The sequence below is a fragment of the Thermobia domestica genome, chromosome 15 (assembly GCF_964235325.1).
Source record: "Thermobia domestica chromosome 15, izTheDome1.hap1.1, whole genome shotgun sequence".
Lineage (NCBI taxonomy): Eukaryota > Metazoa > Arthropoda > Insecta > Zygentoma > Lepismatidae > Thermobia > Thermobia domestica.
The window spans coordinates 10,684,821-10,699,287 of NC_137468.1; the positions used below are offsets into that span (position 1 = coordinate 10,684,821).

At 37.4% G+C, this 14,467-nt stretch overlaps 1 protein-coding gene across 2 annotated transcripts in view; it reads left to right on the forward strand.

Annotated features, from left to right (window-relative positions):
- LOC145672069 (polyamine-transporting ATPase 13A3-like) overlaps positions 1-14,467 on the forward strand; it is a 251,081-nt gene that overhangs the window by 200,536 nt on the left and 36,078 nt on the right. For both annotated transcript variants that reach the window (XM_081741311.1, XM_081741310.1), the window contains exons 6-8: positions 4,437-4,593; positions 8,280-8,484; positions 11,075-11,273. In XM_081741311.1, coding sequence (XP_081597437.1) covers positions 4,437-4,593; positions 8,280-8,484; positions 11,075-11,273 — 561 coding nt within the window. The remainder of the gene's footprint in view (positions 1-4,436; positions 4,594-8,279; positions 8,485-11,074; positions 11,274-14,467) is intronic.

The window sequence follows — 14,467 nt, forward strand, 5'->3', positions numbered from 1 at the left end:
TAGACACCCTGCTTGTGCTTTCAGTTGTAGATGATATACTTTATTATAAATTCTTAAAGTTTGGGAAAGGAGCCGGAAGATAACACAGTTTGGTATATATCAGACTGTATGCTGACACACACTTAGGAATATTACCATCGCATATACTTCCATGTCCGATTCCTGAGTGACTACGAAACAGCAAGTGTACCAGTTTCAGTAGGGTTTTAGTTAGGTTGCACAGAAGTGCGTTATCTCTACGCTAAAGAAAATTAAAATGTGTCCATTCTGTTACATTATACCTAAGTATAATGTATCATGGTCCGTGAAATTTTGAACCCCCTGTATATTCATGTTCATGCTTAGCTTCAGAAAGATAATTGAAAAATTATTTTAAATAACTATTACATTTTGGGTTCAGCTCAAAATTTAATATTCTGTCAAAATAATATAGAAGTAGTGTCCATAAAATTACATATAATATTCTATTTTATTAAAATTGCATATTTTGTTATTATTATATTATGTGGGTTCAAAGGTGTATATTTTGTAGTTTCTTGTAGGTTTTGTACTGTTTTTAAGGGAATTTAGACGTAGGAAATCTTCGGAAAGAAATTCTTAAAAATTTAATTTTTTAATTTCTTCAAAATTTTATTCTGAAATTCGGCCATGTCTTTTTGGCACATCCCTTTGTTTAGGTAGAAATTATTTTTCATTGGAGCAGAGAAATCTGTTTCGTTTGAAGCTCATTCCAGATTTTATCATTGATATGTCGAGATTTTAGGTGTTATCCTTTCGTTGCCTCACCAAAGAACCAATTAACTCTCTTCTTCGTGTTATTCTTTGTCTCTTTACCAAAAGCCATGTGGAAGATCAGACATACAATCTAGCTCCTCGTCCATAAATTGTGCAGAAATTAAGTAAATTACCTCCAAGTTTACTGGATTTAATGTGAACTGTGTTTAGTGGTAGACTAAATTAAACTAAGTGATTGTATTTGGTGTTGAAACGCTCAATGGACGGTGGAGCAGGGTGCCGAAGCAAAATTTCCTTGGGGAAGCCGATTGGCGGTGGCAGCCATGACTAGTTGAAGTTAAACAGCATATCTTGGTGTTAGGAAAATTTTTTGAACGCACCGTTAAGATTTTCTAGACGAAAATCGGTGTAAACTGTAAAGCAAGTAAGAAAGAATGATTATTATTATTGTCAGTGAGACGGACAGGATGCAACGAAAATCTGTGGTTTAGTGAGTGAACTTCAAAATTTTGTTTGGACCGAAGTAATGGCTTGCTTGTGTATAATGGTAGTGTATATCATCATGCAGTTTTAAAACGAAAATTCTGTTTCCCTAGGGACTGCGATCACATCCATCTGTCATGTGAACTCGGGTCCTACGCGGATAAGCCTGGGGAAGGGGTCTTAAATAATATGTTTCGATTGTCGTAATAGTCAAGCTTGTGCTACTTGTGAGTACAAATAGTCTCCCACATTATTTAACAACATTTCAATACTGTAATTCCATAAAGAAAATACTTCACTGGACACTGCAGATTATACTGCTTTAACAAAGATACTGCTCCTAACGTACAAAATGTTAAAACCTGTTTTGACTTGGTAGTAGTGAATCCAAATGAAATACCTAAGATTCCCAATTACGTGTCGTATTTACTTTGATATCCTGGTGCAGATATACTTTGTGCGTGCATCATAGTATATCTTCTGGCAACAGATTTTCTTTCAATAGCTCGTGGACGTTATCCAATCTCGTTTAAAGGAATATAACTAAAACATTTAATACCGTACTTATTCTGTTTAAAATTAAAATTTTATTTTCTTTTGTCAAAGTAGTAATGTGGACATCATTTACGTCTTTGGAATTCAGGTGTTATGGGCTATGAATATAATGTGAGTGTTATATGAGTGATATATTTTCTTGTAGTAGTTTAAGTCAATTTAGATTAGATTAGTATAGGTTAGGGTAGATGTAGGTTAAGTTTACTATTTCGGTCGATATTTCAATTTTTCTTGTGTTATTATATGTCTGTGATGAAAAATAGAAAGAAAAGACACAGCAAAGTGAAAATGTTCCGTGTACAGGTGACCAAATGTATGTAAATCCTGCCGCTGGAGTCACTGTTCAAAGACACAAGAAAACAAAATAATAAAATATATAGTAAATGTGAGGAGTTCTAGCCCACCAACCACCTTATTAAGTTGTTGTATAAAGAGAATTGATTACGTATACTGATGTCAGCTTAATGTCAATTTATCATGAATCCTAGAAATTTTCAGAGGTCAACATATTTTATTTTTGTTATTAGTACTATTCATTAAAAATTTTAATTCAGTAAAGATTTTGAAGAATGGAAACATTACGTATATGTTGCCAGATTTTTCTGTTAAACATAAAATTGAACATTAACTTGTAGATCCATTAATATGAGTGATTTTTTTTTTCTTCCATATTGCTCAAGATATAGCTGTAGCATTTGTATAAACTTGAAAAGGTTTTCTTTAAGAAAATGTGGAAGTTGTAATGTAACAGTTTTCTTTCAATCAGAATTGGGAATTAAAACGTGTATTAAGCTAGAAACATACAGTAAAATCTAGATATAGTTAAGGTGTAAGACAAATGAGCAGTATCAGAGATGTTTTAACTTTCAATGGAAAGTGAGAGTTTCAAGTAAAAACCATTTTCTTGGTGCGACCGACGTAAGAGACAACCGAATACTCTGAAGTTTTTTTTTTTTTTTGGGGGGGGAGGGTTTTTTTTTCTTTTCCAAAATTTTCAGTTTGGATTTTTAATTTTTTTTTCCGTTGCGCTAAATTCTATTTGGAAGTTAATGTGGATTTTTTTCTGGTAGGGCCATTTCACACAAAATTTCAGTTTCAATAGTTATCATTGCCAACTCAACTGGGAGGTTGACATCCTGGTTCGCAACCTTTTTCACGACGGGTTGCGGAAAACAGACTGCAGACCTGGATGCCGGACTTCGAGTTGTAATGGAAGATACACTGGAACCATCTTTTTTTTTTTTTTTTTTTTTTTTTCGGACTGAATTTGAATTCCATTTTCCGGGGATGATCGGTCTGGTGAATGAATTCGTGATTGTTGGTAGCATACCTGCACGGGCCCAGTAGGTTCACGACGACCAGTCGGTGATACATTTACCCAGTCCATAATCCTAAGGAAAGTGAACATCATACACAGTAAAATTCCACACGTCAGTATTTTGCATTCAGTAATTTATTCAATTACATTCATTTTTTAAAATTTTATTTATTTCAAAAATTTTTTTTAAAGTAAAAATTCTTTCTACGTGTTGACAAGAAATTACATTAGGAAGGAATGTACATTTGCTGGCGACTATACGGTTCCACATATTGAAGAGAGTGTACGCTTTCCGGATTTTTAAAAAGCAATATTACATACCAGCCAAGTTTTCTCAATTTCTGACGGGTCGTACAAAATGTATGCGGTCTGGCATTATTTTAGCGTGGTATATGACATTTTTCTGTCTACCAGGTCGGACATTTTCTTTAAATTGCTATAGGTACACTCGTGATAATTGTCAACAATAAAGGTCAGAGTATATCGCTCTGCCCGGCAGCAGTAGCTTATGATGCACGATGCTTTCCACTTCCATCAAACACATTGCATAACCTTTGTGGGCGTCAGTATGCGTTTTGCCACAGACTGTGGAGCTTTTCGCTTGGACCAGGATCATTTTCGCACATTCTTGTGGTAGGTTATTCACTTCTCAATACTAGTTGTCAACCGCCTCAGAAATGGGTCGAGTTCGTTACGTTTCAATAGAGATTCGCAATAGAAATTCGATCGAATATATGTTGTTGAGTCAGATCATGTGGCATCCAAACGTGGAACTTCTTTTTTGTAGCCACTTTTCACTAAATGGCTTAACATTGGTCAGATATCTTTAGGTCATTAGCAGTGTTATGTCTGTTTACATACCGGTGTTGCTCGACTTTCGCCAATGATTGTTGGGCCACTGGGAGGATCATTTTGAACATAGAAATTTGCAGAAGAAGGTTCATTCGTCTTCACGGCGCAATGCTTTGATCATAAGATTTTTTTTTTTTTTTTTTTTTTTTTCACGACTATTAGATCCAACTGTTACGTTAGACCTGGCCCATTGTAACTCACATACCCTGAAATTTGGAACGCTAACGCTGTCTCGTGAGCAAAATGCTTACTACTTTTTAGACTGCTTTATTGTTTACCGTACACACAAAATAATGCAAGACAAAATTCTGTAGAGTTGACGAGATCTACTGAAGAAGACAGAGAGAACATCGAAACAGTACAATTAATAAAACATTTAATAATAGATGCAGTAAATAAGATTGAATTTACAAATTACCAGTACCATACTCTGGTATTAAATAATTGCGTCCTTACAGTAGCATAGGTCATAGCACTAATTTTTTACTTTCAGATATGGATGCAGTTCGAACCTTCAGGTGTAAGAAGCTTCATTACGTGTGGGATGCAGAAACCAGTGAATTTTTGAAGCTGCGTGGGTTGGATAAAGATGTGGCCACTTCCACTCTTCATAAACAGAGGGGCCTTTCTGCACAAGAGCAGTACATAAGGTAAATAGTGAAAATAGGAATATTTAAGGCTGAAGTAGCTGAAACAGTTTGTTTTGCAATCGAGAAGAAATTGAATATCAGCCATATTTACCTTAAATTTTACTTTACTTATATTAAGTAAGGCAAAGCGCTCTTTCTTTTAAATTATAGAAACGACTGAGCGTGACTGCATATGCTATATATATATAATATTAAAAGCATATATAATATAGGGTGACCCAGTTTAATCTTTCCACGGAAATATCTCGAAAACGGTTGAACATAAATGAACTGAACAAAACTCAAATAGGAAACACCATGGGGCAAATCGAATGGTGATGTCGGGGTGCCACCCAGGGCCGCTCTTCAAGGGGCCTAACTTTAAAATTTTAAATGAAAACGTGGGGCAAGTGACACCTCGTTCGATAGACCTTTAAAAACTAAAAAGCTATTTGGCAAAAGATTTTTCATATCGTCACCGTATTCAAAATAGCCGCCAAGATATGTTACCTGTATCAGATAAACGTCCAGTAGCACTAATATGAAAACGATCGAACATAAATGAATCAAACAAAACCTCAAATAGGAAAGCCATGGGGCAAATCGAATGATGATAACGCGGTGTCCCCCAGGGCCGCCTTTCATGGAGGCCCAGGCCCAACTTAGAAATTCTAAACGAAAATATGGGTCAACTGATACCTTGTTCGATAGATCTTCATACACTAAACAGTGTTGTGGCAAAAGATTATTCATATGGGTCACCGTTTTAAAAAATGGCCGCCAAAACATGGTGCCTGTGTCAGATAAAGCGTCCAGTATCATTAATATGAAAACGGTTGAAGATAATAACGGATGAACAGAATAAAACTCGTATAGGAAATCACAGAGGGTATTTATCATTCCAGGGCTCAAAAATGTTGCAACAGAGATGATGATTAGATTAAAAGTGCCATAATGCAAAGGAGAAAATCTAGATCCTAGAAAATCATTGTTCCAACGTCCTCCGTAAGTGGGTGATGCGGGACGGGAGGGAACGGTGAAATTGCAAATGAGAACCTTAGTTTTTGCAATTATATCTACACAAGAAAACTATCTGAAATATGTTTTTATAACAGATAAATGTCTGTAATAGAAAAAAGTAGGTAGAATTCTTGTTAAATGGTACCTTTCATTTTGATTGCAGGCAATGATTTGTGCAAGAATGAATAAACGGAAATGTGAAACCAATTTGTCGAACAATGCAATTTTAGAACAACATATACAAACGTTGGTTTTGCTCAAAAGTCGTCTGCACAATATTGGTTCATACAAGTACCAGTCACTTGTGCACCCTAGTGTTTCAGACAATCCATACCTATTGCGAGTAAAAGTTGGGTTCTCATTTGAGATTTTACCATTCATTTCCGCTTCATCCAGTTACTATTTATTTATTTGCATCAACACAACAGGCATAAGCCCAATTATAGGTTGGTGTATAGTTTTATTTTGGTATTTACAATAGTTTTCTTAAACATAGAGTTCATATTGCAGATGTCAATTTCTTTGTATTTGATACATATTTTGTTATAAGTAGAACACATTCTCCAAATTGGTGATTTCATTAATACGTTGGTCCTTGCTTTTTTGCAATAAAACAGACCAGAGTTATTAACATGAGTTTTAAGTGTCGGGACAAGAAAATTTAATGTTGATATAAGACCCGTACAATTAAATTAGTTTTGTACTATTTTATGGAGAAAAATCATATCTGTCACATCATCTACGGAGGGAGATCGGAAAGATAATTTTCTAAGAATTAGATTTTCTGTTTAGCATTATGTCACTTATACTTTAATAATCTTTTTCTCCGTTGGATTATTCTCGAGGCGTGGAATGATAAATACCCTCTGTGATTTCCTATACGAGTTTTATCCTGTTCATTTATCTCCAACCATTTTCATATTAGTGTACTGGACGTTTTACCTGATACAAGCACCATATCTTGGCGGCCATTTTGAATACGGTGACCTATATAAAAAATCTTTTGTCACAGCACTTTTTACTTCTTAAAGATCTATCGGACGAGATATCACTTGACCTATGTCTTTTCCATTTAAAATTTTTTAAGTTTGACCCTGAGCCCCCATGAAGAGCGGCCCTGGGGAGCACCGCAACAACACCATTCGATGGGCCCCCATGGCCTTCCCATTTGAGCTTTTGTTTGGTTCTTTTATGTTCAACCGTTTTCATATTAGTACCACTGGACGTTTATCTGATACAGGTAACATATCTTGACGGCCATTTTTAATACGGTGACTGATATGAAAAATATATTACCACATCGCTTTTTTAGTTTTTAAACATCTATCGAATGAAGTCACTCGCCCCATATTTCCATTTAAACTTTTAAAGTTAGACCCCGGGCCCCCTAAAATAGCGGCCCTGAGGGGCACCATTCGATTTGCCCCATGGTATTTCCTATTTGAGTTTTTGTTCAGTTCATTTATGTTCAACCGTTTTCGAGATATTTCCGTGGAAAGATTAAAATTAGCCACCCTGTATATATGAGAGAGAGATAGGGGGGGGGGGAGTATTCGGGAACATCAAAACCTTTGGAAAGTCAGTCCTTATGAAAAATGTTATAGACCAACCTGGGTGCATAAATGCATCATTTCGAAGCTATAGCCAACCGAACATTGATCGGAACTATATGATATGGGTCTATTCCAAAAGAAATGTCGGATGAAGATCGGGCAAAAGAACAGTGATTATTTTAAACATATACCAGTGGATGTGGAATATTTACAACTTTTCAGTTTCGAAAATGATAAATGAAATATTTTAGTTTAACGTCCCACGATTATGCCCTTTAGGCTAACAGAGACTAACAGAGACACGATGTTGTCCACCACAAACTTAGTTGACCAAGGATCAAATCAGGAGCCCCACGCACCAGAGGTACGCACTCTACCATTGAACCACAGTGCCCTCTACTATAAATCCGAGTATCCTATCGTCACTCTATACTTCACTTCATCTGGTATTATTTAAATGACTTGCAGATAGTACTTCTGCCATTGTTAGATTTACGATTAAAATTTTCGGTAGGCGAACATTTGTTCAGATCCCACATCAAACTGTAGTCTTATACAGTCTCATTAATGAAAAGAAATGTTAATACCCAAGTAAACCTACACCAGCAGTGATATATAGTGTAAAAAAATTGCACATCTGGACCGAATTTAGAACTCCGGTCTCTGGCTCACCAAACCAATGTGTTAACCATTACCCTACCCTGTTCATATCTGAAGAGGGATTGGTGTAATTCGACTGTTGGAGGTATTCAGTAATGTAGGCACCGATTTGTCCAAGCAGAAGTTGTGGCACATTCCGTATGATCTGAGTGGCTGAGGACAGAGTTCAAAAGTGGTAGGATGTATGATAGTTCAGGAACCGGATTGAGTAATTAGTGGTTAACGAATCAGATGGTAAGCGAGAGACCCGGGTTCGAATACCGGTCGACTCTGTATCATCGAGTTCACATCTAAAGAGAAATTGGCGTGATATAGAATTGGATATTTCTTCCATTCATCAACACAGCAGCAGCAGTGTTAGAAAGTCAAAATTAAAAGTCTACATTAGTACGAAATTCATTATAATCAGAATACATTACAGTATTTTTACGTGTATTTGTTACTATAAAAAAATATACTGTTTGTTTCTTCTAGGCGAATGGTCTTTGGCAGCAACGAAATAATTGTTCCGGTGAGAAATGTGATCACATTACTGTTTTTGGAAGTTCTTAACCCGTTCTACGTTTTCCAAATCTTCTCCGTTTTACTTTGGATGTGTGACCAGTATTTCTACTACGCTGCAGCCATTATTTTAATGTCAGCTCTTGGCATTGTGTCTTCGATTATTCAAACAAGAAGGGTAAGTCTTTCGAAAGCTTTTTGTTTGTTTGTTTGTTTGTTGTAGTGGAGCGAGCGTTAGCGAGCATGCTCTGTTCTTCCTCGAGAAGTTCTTTGTATTTTTTAAACTGTTCGACTAACCTCAACTGATATTAGAAACATTGGTGACCAGCCTTAGAAAGAAAGAAAATATCGAGTAAGATGTGCCTTAGAGAAATAATCACAGAAAAAAACTCTTCTTCCGTAGACAGGGCTCGAACAATACCGGGACAACGTCATGGCGACTCGAATTTCGAGTTTGACAGCTAGTTTTTTTTTTCTTTTTTTTTTTTACGTCACTATTCCCAGTTCTCACTGTCAGTGTACAGTCTCTTATGTTGTTGAATGTATTAAAAATAAATAGTAATGAATTTGTTATATTCATGAACATGAATGACCAATCATTAGAGAATTTTGATCCATGGAGGACAGTGGGCAATTAATATTACAGTACTTTAACTGTCAGATATGCACATGTGACATAAGAAACACATTGCCACTTTGCGAAACGTCACTCACATTGCCTTCAATTCCTGTCATTGTTCGAAGTATGGTCTGCAGACTAAGGTAAACTTGTACTTTTCATTTCAAAAGGCCAAAAGATGTAGGGCTGTGTGTCAGATGGGATTTGTATTGTGGCGTTTAGACCGGAAGAAAATATTGGGAATACTACCTATAGAGACACTCAGCCCGTTTCTAAATTCCAGGCATTTCTCAGGTTTGAGTTTGACTTTGCTGTCCTGTGGTCATTTTAAGGTCTACGGTACTTAGTGGTGTCAGGACGTCTGGAGAAAGTGAAATTGCTTAACACTCCGGCTTCGACACAGATGTGTCGGTAAACTGCTACTCGCTAGAGAATTCCTTCTACCAGTAGGTATAACATCGAAATAGGTTTTGGTATAACTCTTTTTCTCTTTTTCAGTTTAACGTGCGACGGTAGTAATGATAATAAGCAAAATGTTGAAATGAAGAAAGTAGAAGGAAACGGGAGAGCCCACGCACATTGTTCGTCCACCAGAAAGCCCACTTGGCAAGAACTGGGGTAGAACCAGGGATGACGCCATGCACCATAGGTGAGAGCACTGAATCACCGCATATTGCGCAATGGGCCCTATTACCCTATTTGTAATTTAGATGTCAGCGGCCGCGTTAAAAATAACGGGAGATCTGCTCGTGAGCTCTGGAAGTAAGCTCACTCTGGATCGTTTCAGGCACTGATAGGAGACTTGCCCTCTGCATATCAGCGTTTTTTAATGGGTAGAGGTGGGATTGATAATGTAAGATACCTACATAGTAAGCCTGTGTTAATCCAGAGGATATGCTCTATAAATGGAACTTACTCCTAAATACCGGGTAAATTAAAATGTTTCCTATTTCAGTGACTTGTCTTTTATAAGTGACCATTTTTTAATGAACAGAGATTTAAAACAGATTGAAAAACTGAAATTGTTTATTGTGACATTATAAATGATCAATGTGCGATATACATGTTGGACGACACACATCTTGTCTATAATCAGACTCTTCCTAGCATGTCAGGATCAACTTTGGCTACGGCTGCAATGATGCGCTCACGTAGTTCAACCAATGCCAAAGCAAGTGGTGGTACAGTAAGGGACGCTTCTAAATGGTACATCTATATGGAAATTTACGGCAAAAGTGTACCATCCAAAAGTGTCCCTTACTGTACAAAACTCAGTCGTTAATGAAACCCTGTAGGAAGAAATGTAAATCTGGAGAACATGGCGACTAGTGTATGAATTCTTTGTCTCTGGCCGGTGCATGAACAGTTTAGGAAGCCTCTCATTGCCGTATTCACGAACTTCGTGGTGGTTATGATGTGGCGCACGATCCTTCTGTAAGGTGAAATCAGCACGGTCTTTCTCAAACTGTGGTAATAACCATTATTGTATAATGCATAGAGGTGTAGCACATGTGACTGACAGTATCTTTCCAAAGAAGAAAAGTCCATAAATTTTCCGATAGGAAAATGACACAAAAGGCATTTAATTTCGGAGGATCACTTCATATTGCACAACAACATATATCTTAGTACCCAAAGGCACACATTATATTGTATCTATTCACTTTGCTTGAAACTTTGAATTTTGATTCGTCGCTGAAGAGGAACTCTTTTGAAAATCCCCTCTCTTCATAAGCACTGTTGTAACCTTTCACAGAAAGATTTCTTTAAATCTTTCTGTTGGTTTCAGAGCTTGCACCAGCTATAGATGATACGGCTTCATCAAAAGACGTTTTCAAAACGCTAATTGTTGTATACAACTATCAATACATTAAGTAACGTTATTACTGTAGTTTCAGGCGATAAAACTTTTTTTTATCAATGTGATTTCCCTCACGAGCCGTCTCTTCTCGATCTGCTACAACGTGAAAACCACCGAGATACAGGATGCCTTAGAAATAATTGTCACAATCTGAGAAAGAATCCCATTGTGCTTTGAAGCGTTGAAGACATTTTAGATAATTTGCATGTATGTAATTGTTATTATTTTACATTATTACGCTTTGTGTTTTAAATAGAAATGCAATAAATAATGCTTGAACCATTCCAGAATCAAGAAAATCTCCGCAGCACCGTCCACTCAACGGATATAGTAACTGTAAGCAGAGGATGTGGACGCTATGATAATATTCCCACTGAGCATCTCGTACCTGGAGATATCATAGTTATTCCTTCTCGAGGCTGTGTAATGCATTGCGACGCTGCACTTTTAAGTGGCAATTGCATTGTAAATGAAAGTATGCTTACAGGTAAGTCTTAAAGTAATATTCTATAGATATAAATAAATAAATAAACTATTGTGGCCATATACGTGGGTCAGTCAAAAAGTTTCACGGAATTTCATTGTCACTTTTTATTATCACAATATAGATACACATTCATTTATTCGCTTTGAAAATAGGCTCCTTGAGAACACACACACACACACACTTATTCTACCGCTCCTGTCATTGCTGGAAACAATTCTGAAGGTCCTGTTTTGATTTGTTCCGAAGTTCAGCCGTCACGTTGGTTTGGATGTCTTCTACGGTGGCAAACGGAACTTGAAGGGCTTTTTTGAGCTTGGGGAAGAGCCAGAAATCCGCTGGTGCTAAATCCAGTGAGTAGGGAGGCTGGTAGAGTAGGGTCCAAGATTAAAAAGCCTCAAAGGTTACCGTTTTGTCACCGTAGAAGACATCCAAACCAACGTGATGGTTGAACTTCGCAACATACCAAAACAGGATTTTCAGCATTGTTTCCAGCAATAGCAGGAGCGGTGGAACAAGATTGTGGTTTCTCAAGGAGCCTATTCGGCATTGTTTCCAGCAATAACAGGAGCGGTGGAACAAGATTGTGGTTTCTCAAGGAGCCTATTCGGCATTGATTCCAGCAATAACAGGAGCGGTGGAACAAGTTTGCGTTTTCTCAAGGAGCCTATTCGGCATTGTTTCCAGCAATAACAGGAGCGGTGGAACAAGTTTGCGTTTTCTCAAGGAGCCTATTCGGCATTGTTTCCAGCAATAACAGGAGCGGTGGAACAAGTTTGCGTTTTCTCAAGGAGCCTATTCGGCATTGTTTCCAGCAATAACAGGAGCGGTGGAACAAGTTTGCGTTTTCTCAAGGAGCCTATTCGGCATTGTTTCCAGCAATAGCAGGAGCGGTGGAACAAGTTTGTGTTTTCTCAAGGAGCCTATTCGGCATTGTTTCCAGCAATAGCAGGAGCGGTGGAACAAGTTTGCGTTTTCTCAAGGAGCCTATTCGGCATTGTTTCCAGCAATAACAGGAGCGGTGGAACAAGTTTGCGTTTTCTCAAGGAGCCTATTCGGCATTGTTTCCAGCAATAGCAGGAGCGGTGGAACAAGTTTGTGTTTTCTCAAGGAGCCTATTCGGCATTGTTTCCAGCAATAGCAGGAGCGGTGGAACAAGTTTGCGTTTTCTCAAGGAGCCTATTCGGCATTGTTTCCAGCAATAGCAGGAGCGGTGGAACAAGTTTGTGTTTTCTCAAGGAGCCTATTCGGCATTGTTTCCAGCAGTAGCAGGAGTGGTGGAACAAGTTTGTTTTTTCTGAAGGAGCCTATTTTGAAAGCGAATAAGTGAAAGTGTACACACGGAAAAGAAAATATTCTTCAGTTGACAGATTTTCTTTTTCTCAATAACTCGGGAACAAATGAATTAATCTGGATCTTTTTGTCGTTATCTTTAGAATAGTTATAATTTGATAACTTGCCAAAATCGGTACTCTTACGTTAATTTATTCTTGAGTTATTAGGAAAAGAAGTTTTGTCAACTGAAGAATACTTTCTTTCGTGACTGTACCTATATTGTGGTAATATATGTAGTTACAACGAAATTTCGAGGACTTTTTGACTACCTTGTCGTACTTTCAAAATTTGCTTAATTTATGCGATACTGTATTGTTCATATCGATTGAATATTTTAGAGAAATGTCGCCTTTGGATAGCTGTCTTGTGTGATGTTTCTAAGGTCATTGTATTACAGCATGCGATATTATGTATTTAGTTAAATTCAACCTATTATTTATTTATTTATTATTTATTTATTTATTTATTGCGTTCGACGCATTAAGGGTTGCTAGATTGAACTGGATCAATCATTACCGCGCGCAGCGTGACGGACCCTCTCAAATCTATCAACTGCTCACAACTGAGCTCCTCTCGCTCGGATCCCAGGTTTTATACCTGGCACCCGGGACGAATGCTCTGCGATTGGTGACGGATAGAGAATCGTGCCATGGACACGCTAAATCTTGTCTATTTTGTCCAATGAAACTACATATTGTACAGTGTAATGATAACAGTTGTATGGTACACGAACAATGGGATACAGAAAATATATCCTACAGATCTGTTTACGAAGACAATGAAATCTAGAACGACTAAATCCGTTGATCTGTCGACAATTGTGAGAGGAAAAATACGGAACGAGTTATTAAGAAGCGCGTTTTTACAATCGATTCAGCGTCCAAAGAATAATAGGTTCCATTTCCTCCCTTAACCCTCTATTCAAACCGGAAGCGGTAGAGATCAACAGCTTCCTGTTTCATCAGTGATCGCTATAGAACAAAAACTATAATAAATAACGACAAGCTGATTTTTGAAATCGATTCATCGTCTTAAGGAAAGATTCAGTCTTCTTCTGTAGCTCTAGTAAGACCGGAAATGGTAGAAATTTACATCTTAATAGGTTTCGTCGTACACTATCCGTTTATTACAACCGGAAATTATAGATCTGTTTCAATATTGCATTCTTATAGTTTGTAAGTTTATCGTACTTTCAACTGTGAAACGAAACTCACTTGTTTTCTGGGGGTGCGGTGGCTCAATGGTAGGGCATTCACCTCCAGTGCTTGGAGTCCGTGGTTCGATCGCAGCTCGCGCCGTGTGGACTTTGTGGTGGACAAATACCGTGCTCGTGGGTTTTCCCGTTTCCTCCCACTTCCTTCATTCCAACATTTCATTCATTTCTCATCATCATCGTCTCCTTTAGCCTAACCAGCATGATCGTGGGGCGTAAAACTGAAAGATTTCATTTCATTTTCACCTGTTTTCATTAATGATACGTAATCTTTGAAAAATAAAATAAAATCTTTCAGTTTAACGTCCCATAATTATGCCCGTTAGGCTAAAGGAGACAGATAATTAAGGTAAGTAAATAATGATAGAAAAAAATAGTGAAATGAGAAATGTGGTAGCAAACGGGAGTACTTCGAGAAAACTCGCAGACACGATGTTGTCCACCACAAACTTCTTTGGCCAGGGTCCCACGCACCAAAGGTAAGCACTCAACCACTGAACCACGTGCTCCCCAGTGATACGTAATCGAACTTAGATATATCTGAATCTTATAACTATAATAATTTCTAATAGTTGTTATAGAATACATAATTAATAATTCAAGTATAAAAGCTAGTTTGTAGTTTCTGAGGAAGTAAAAATTGTATTTA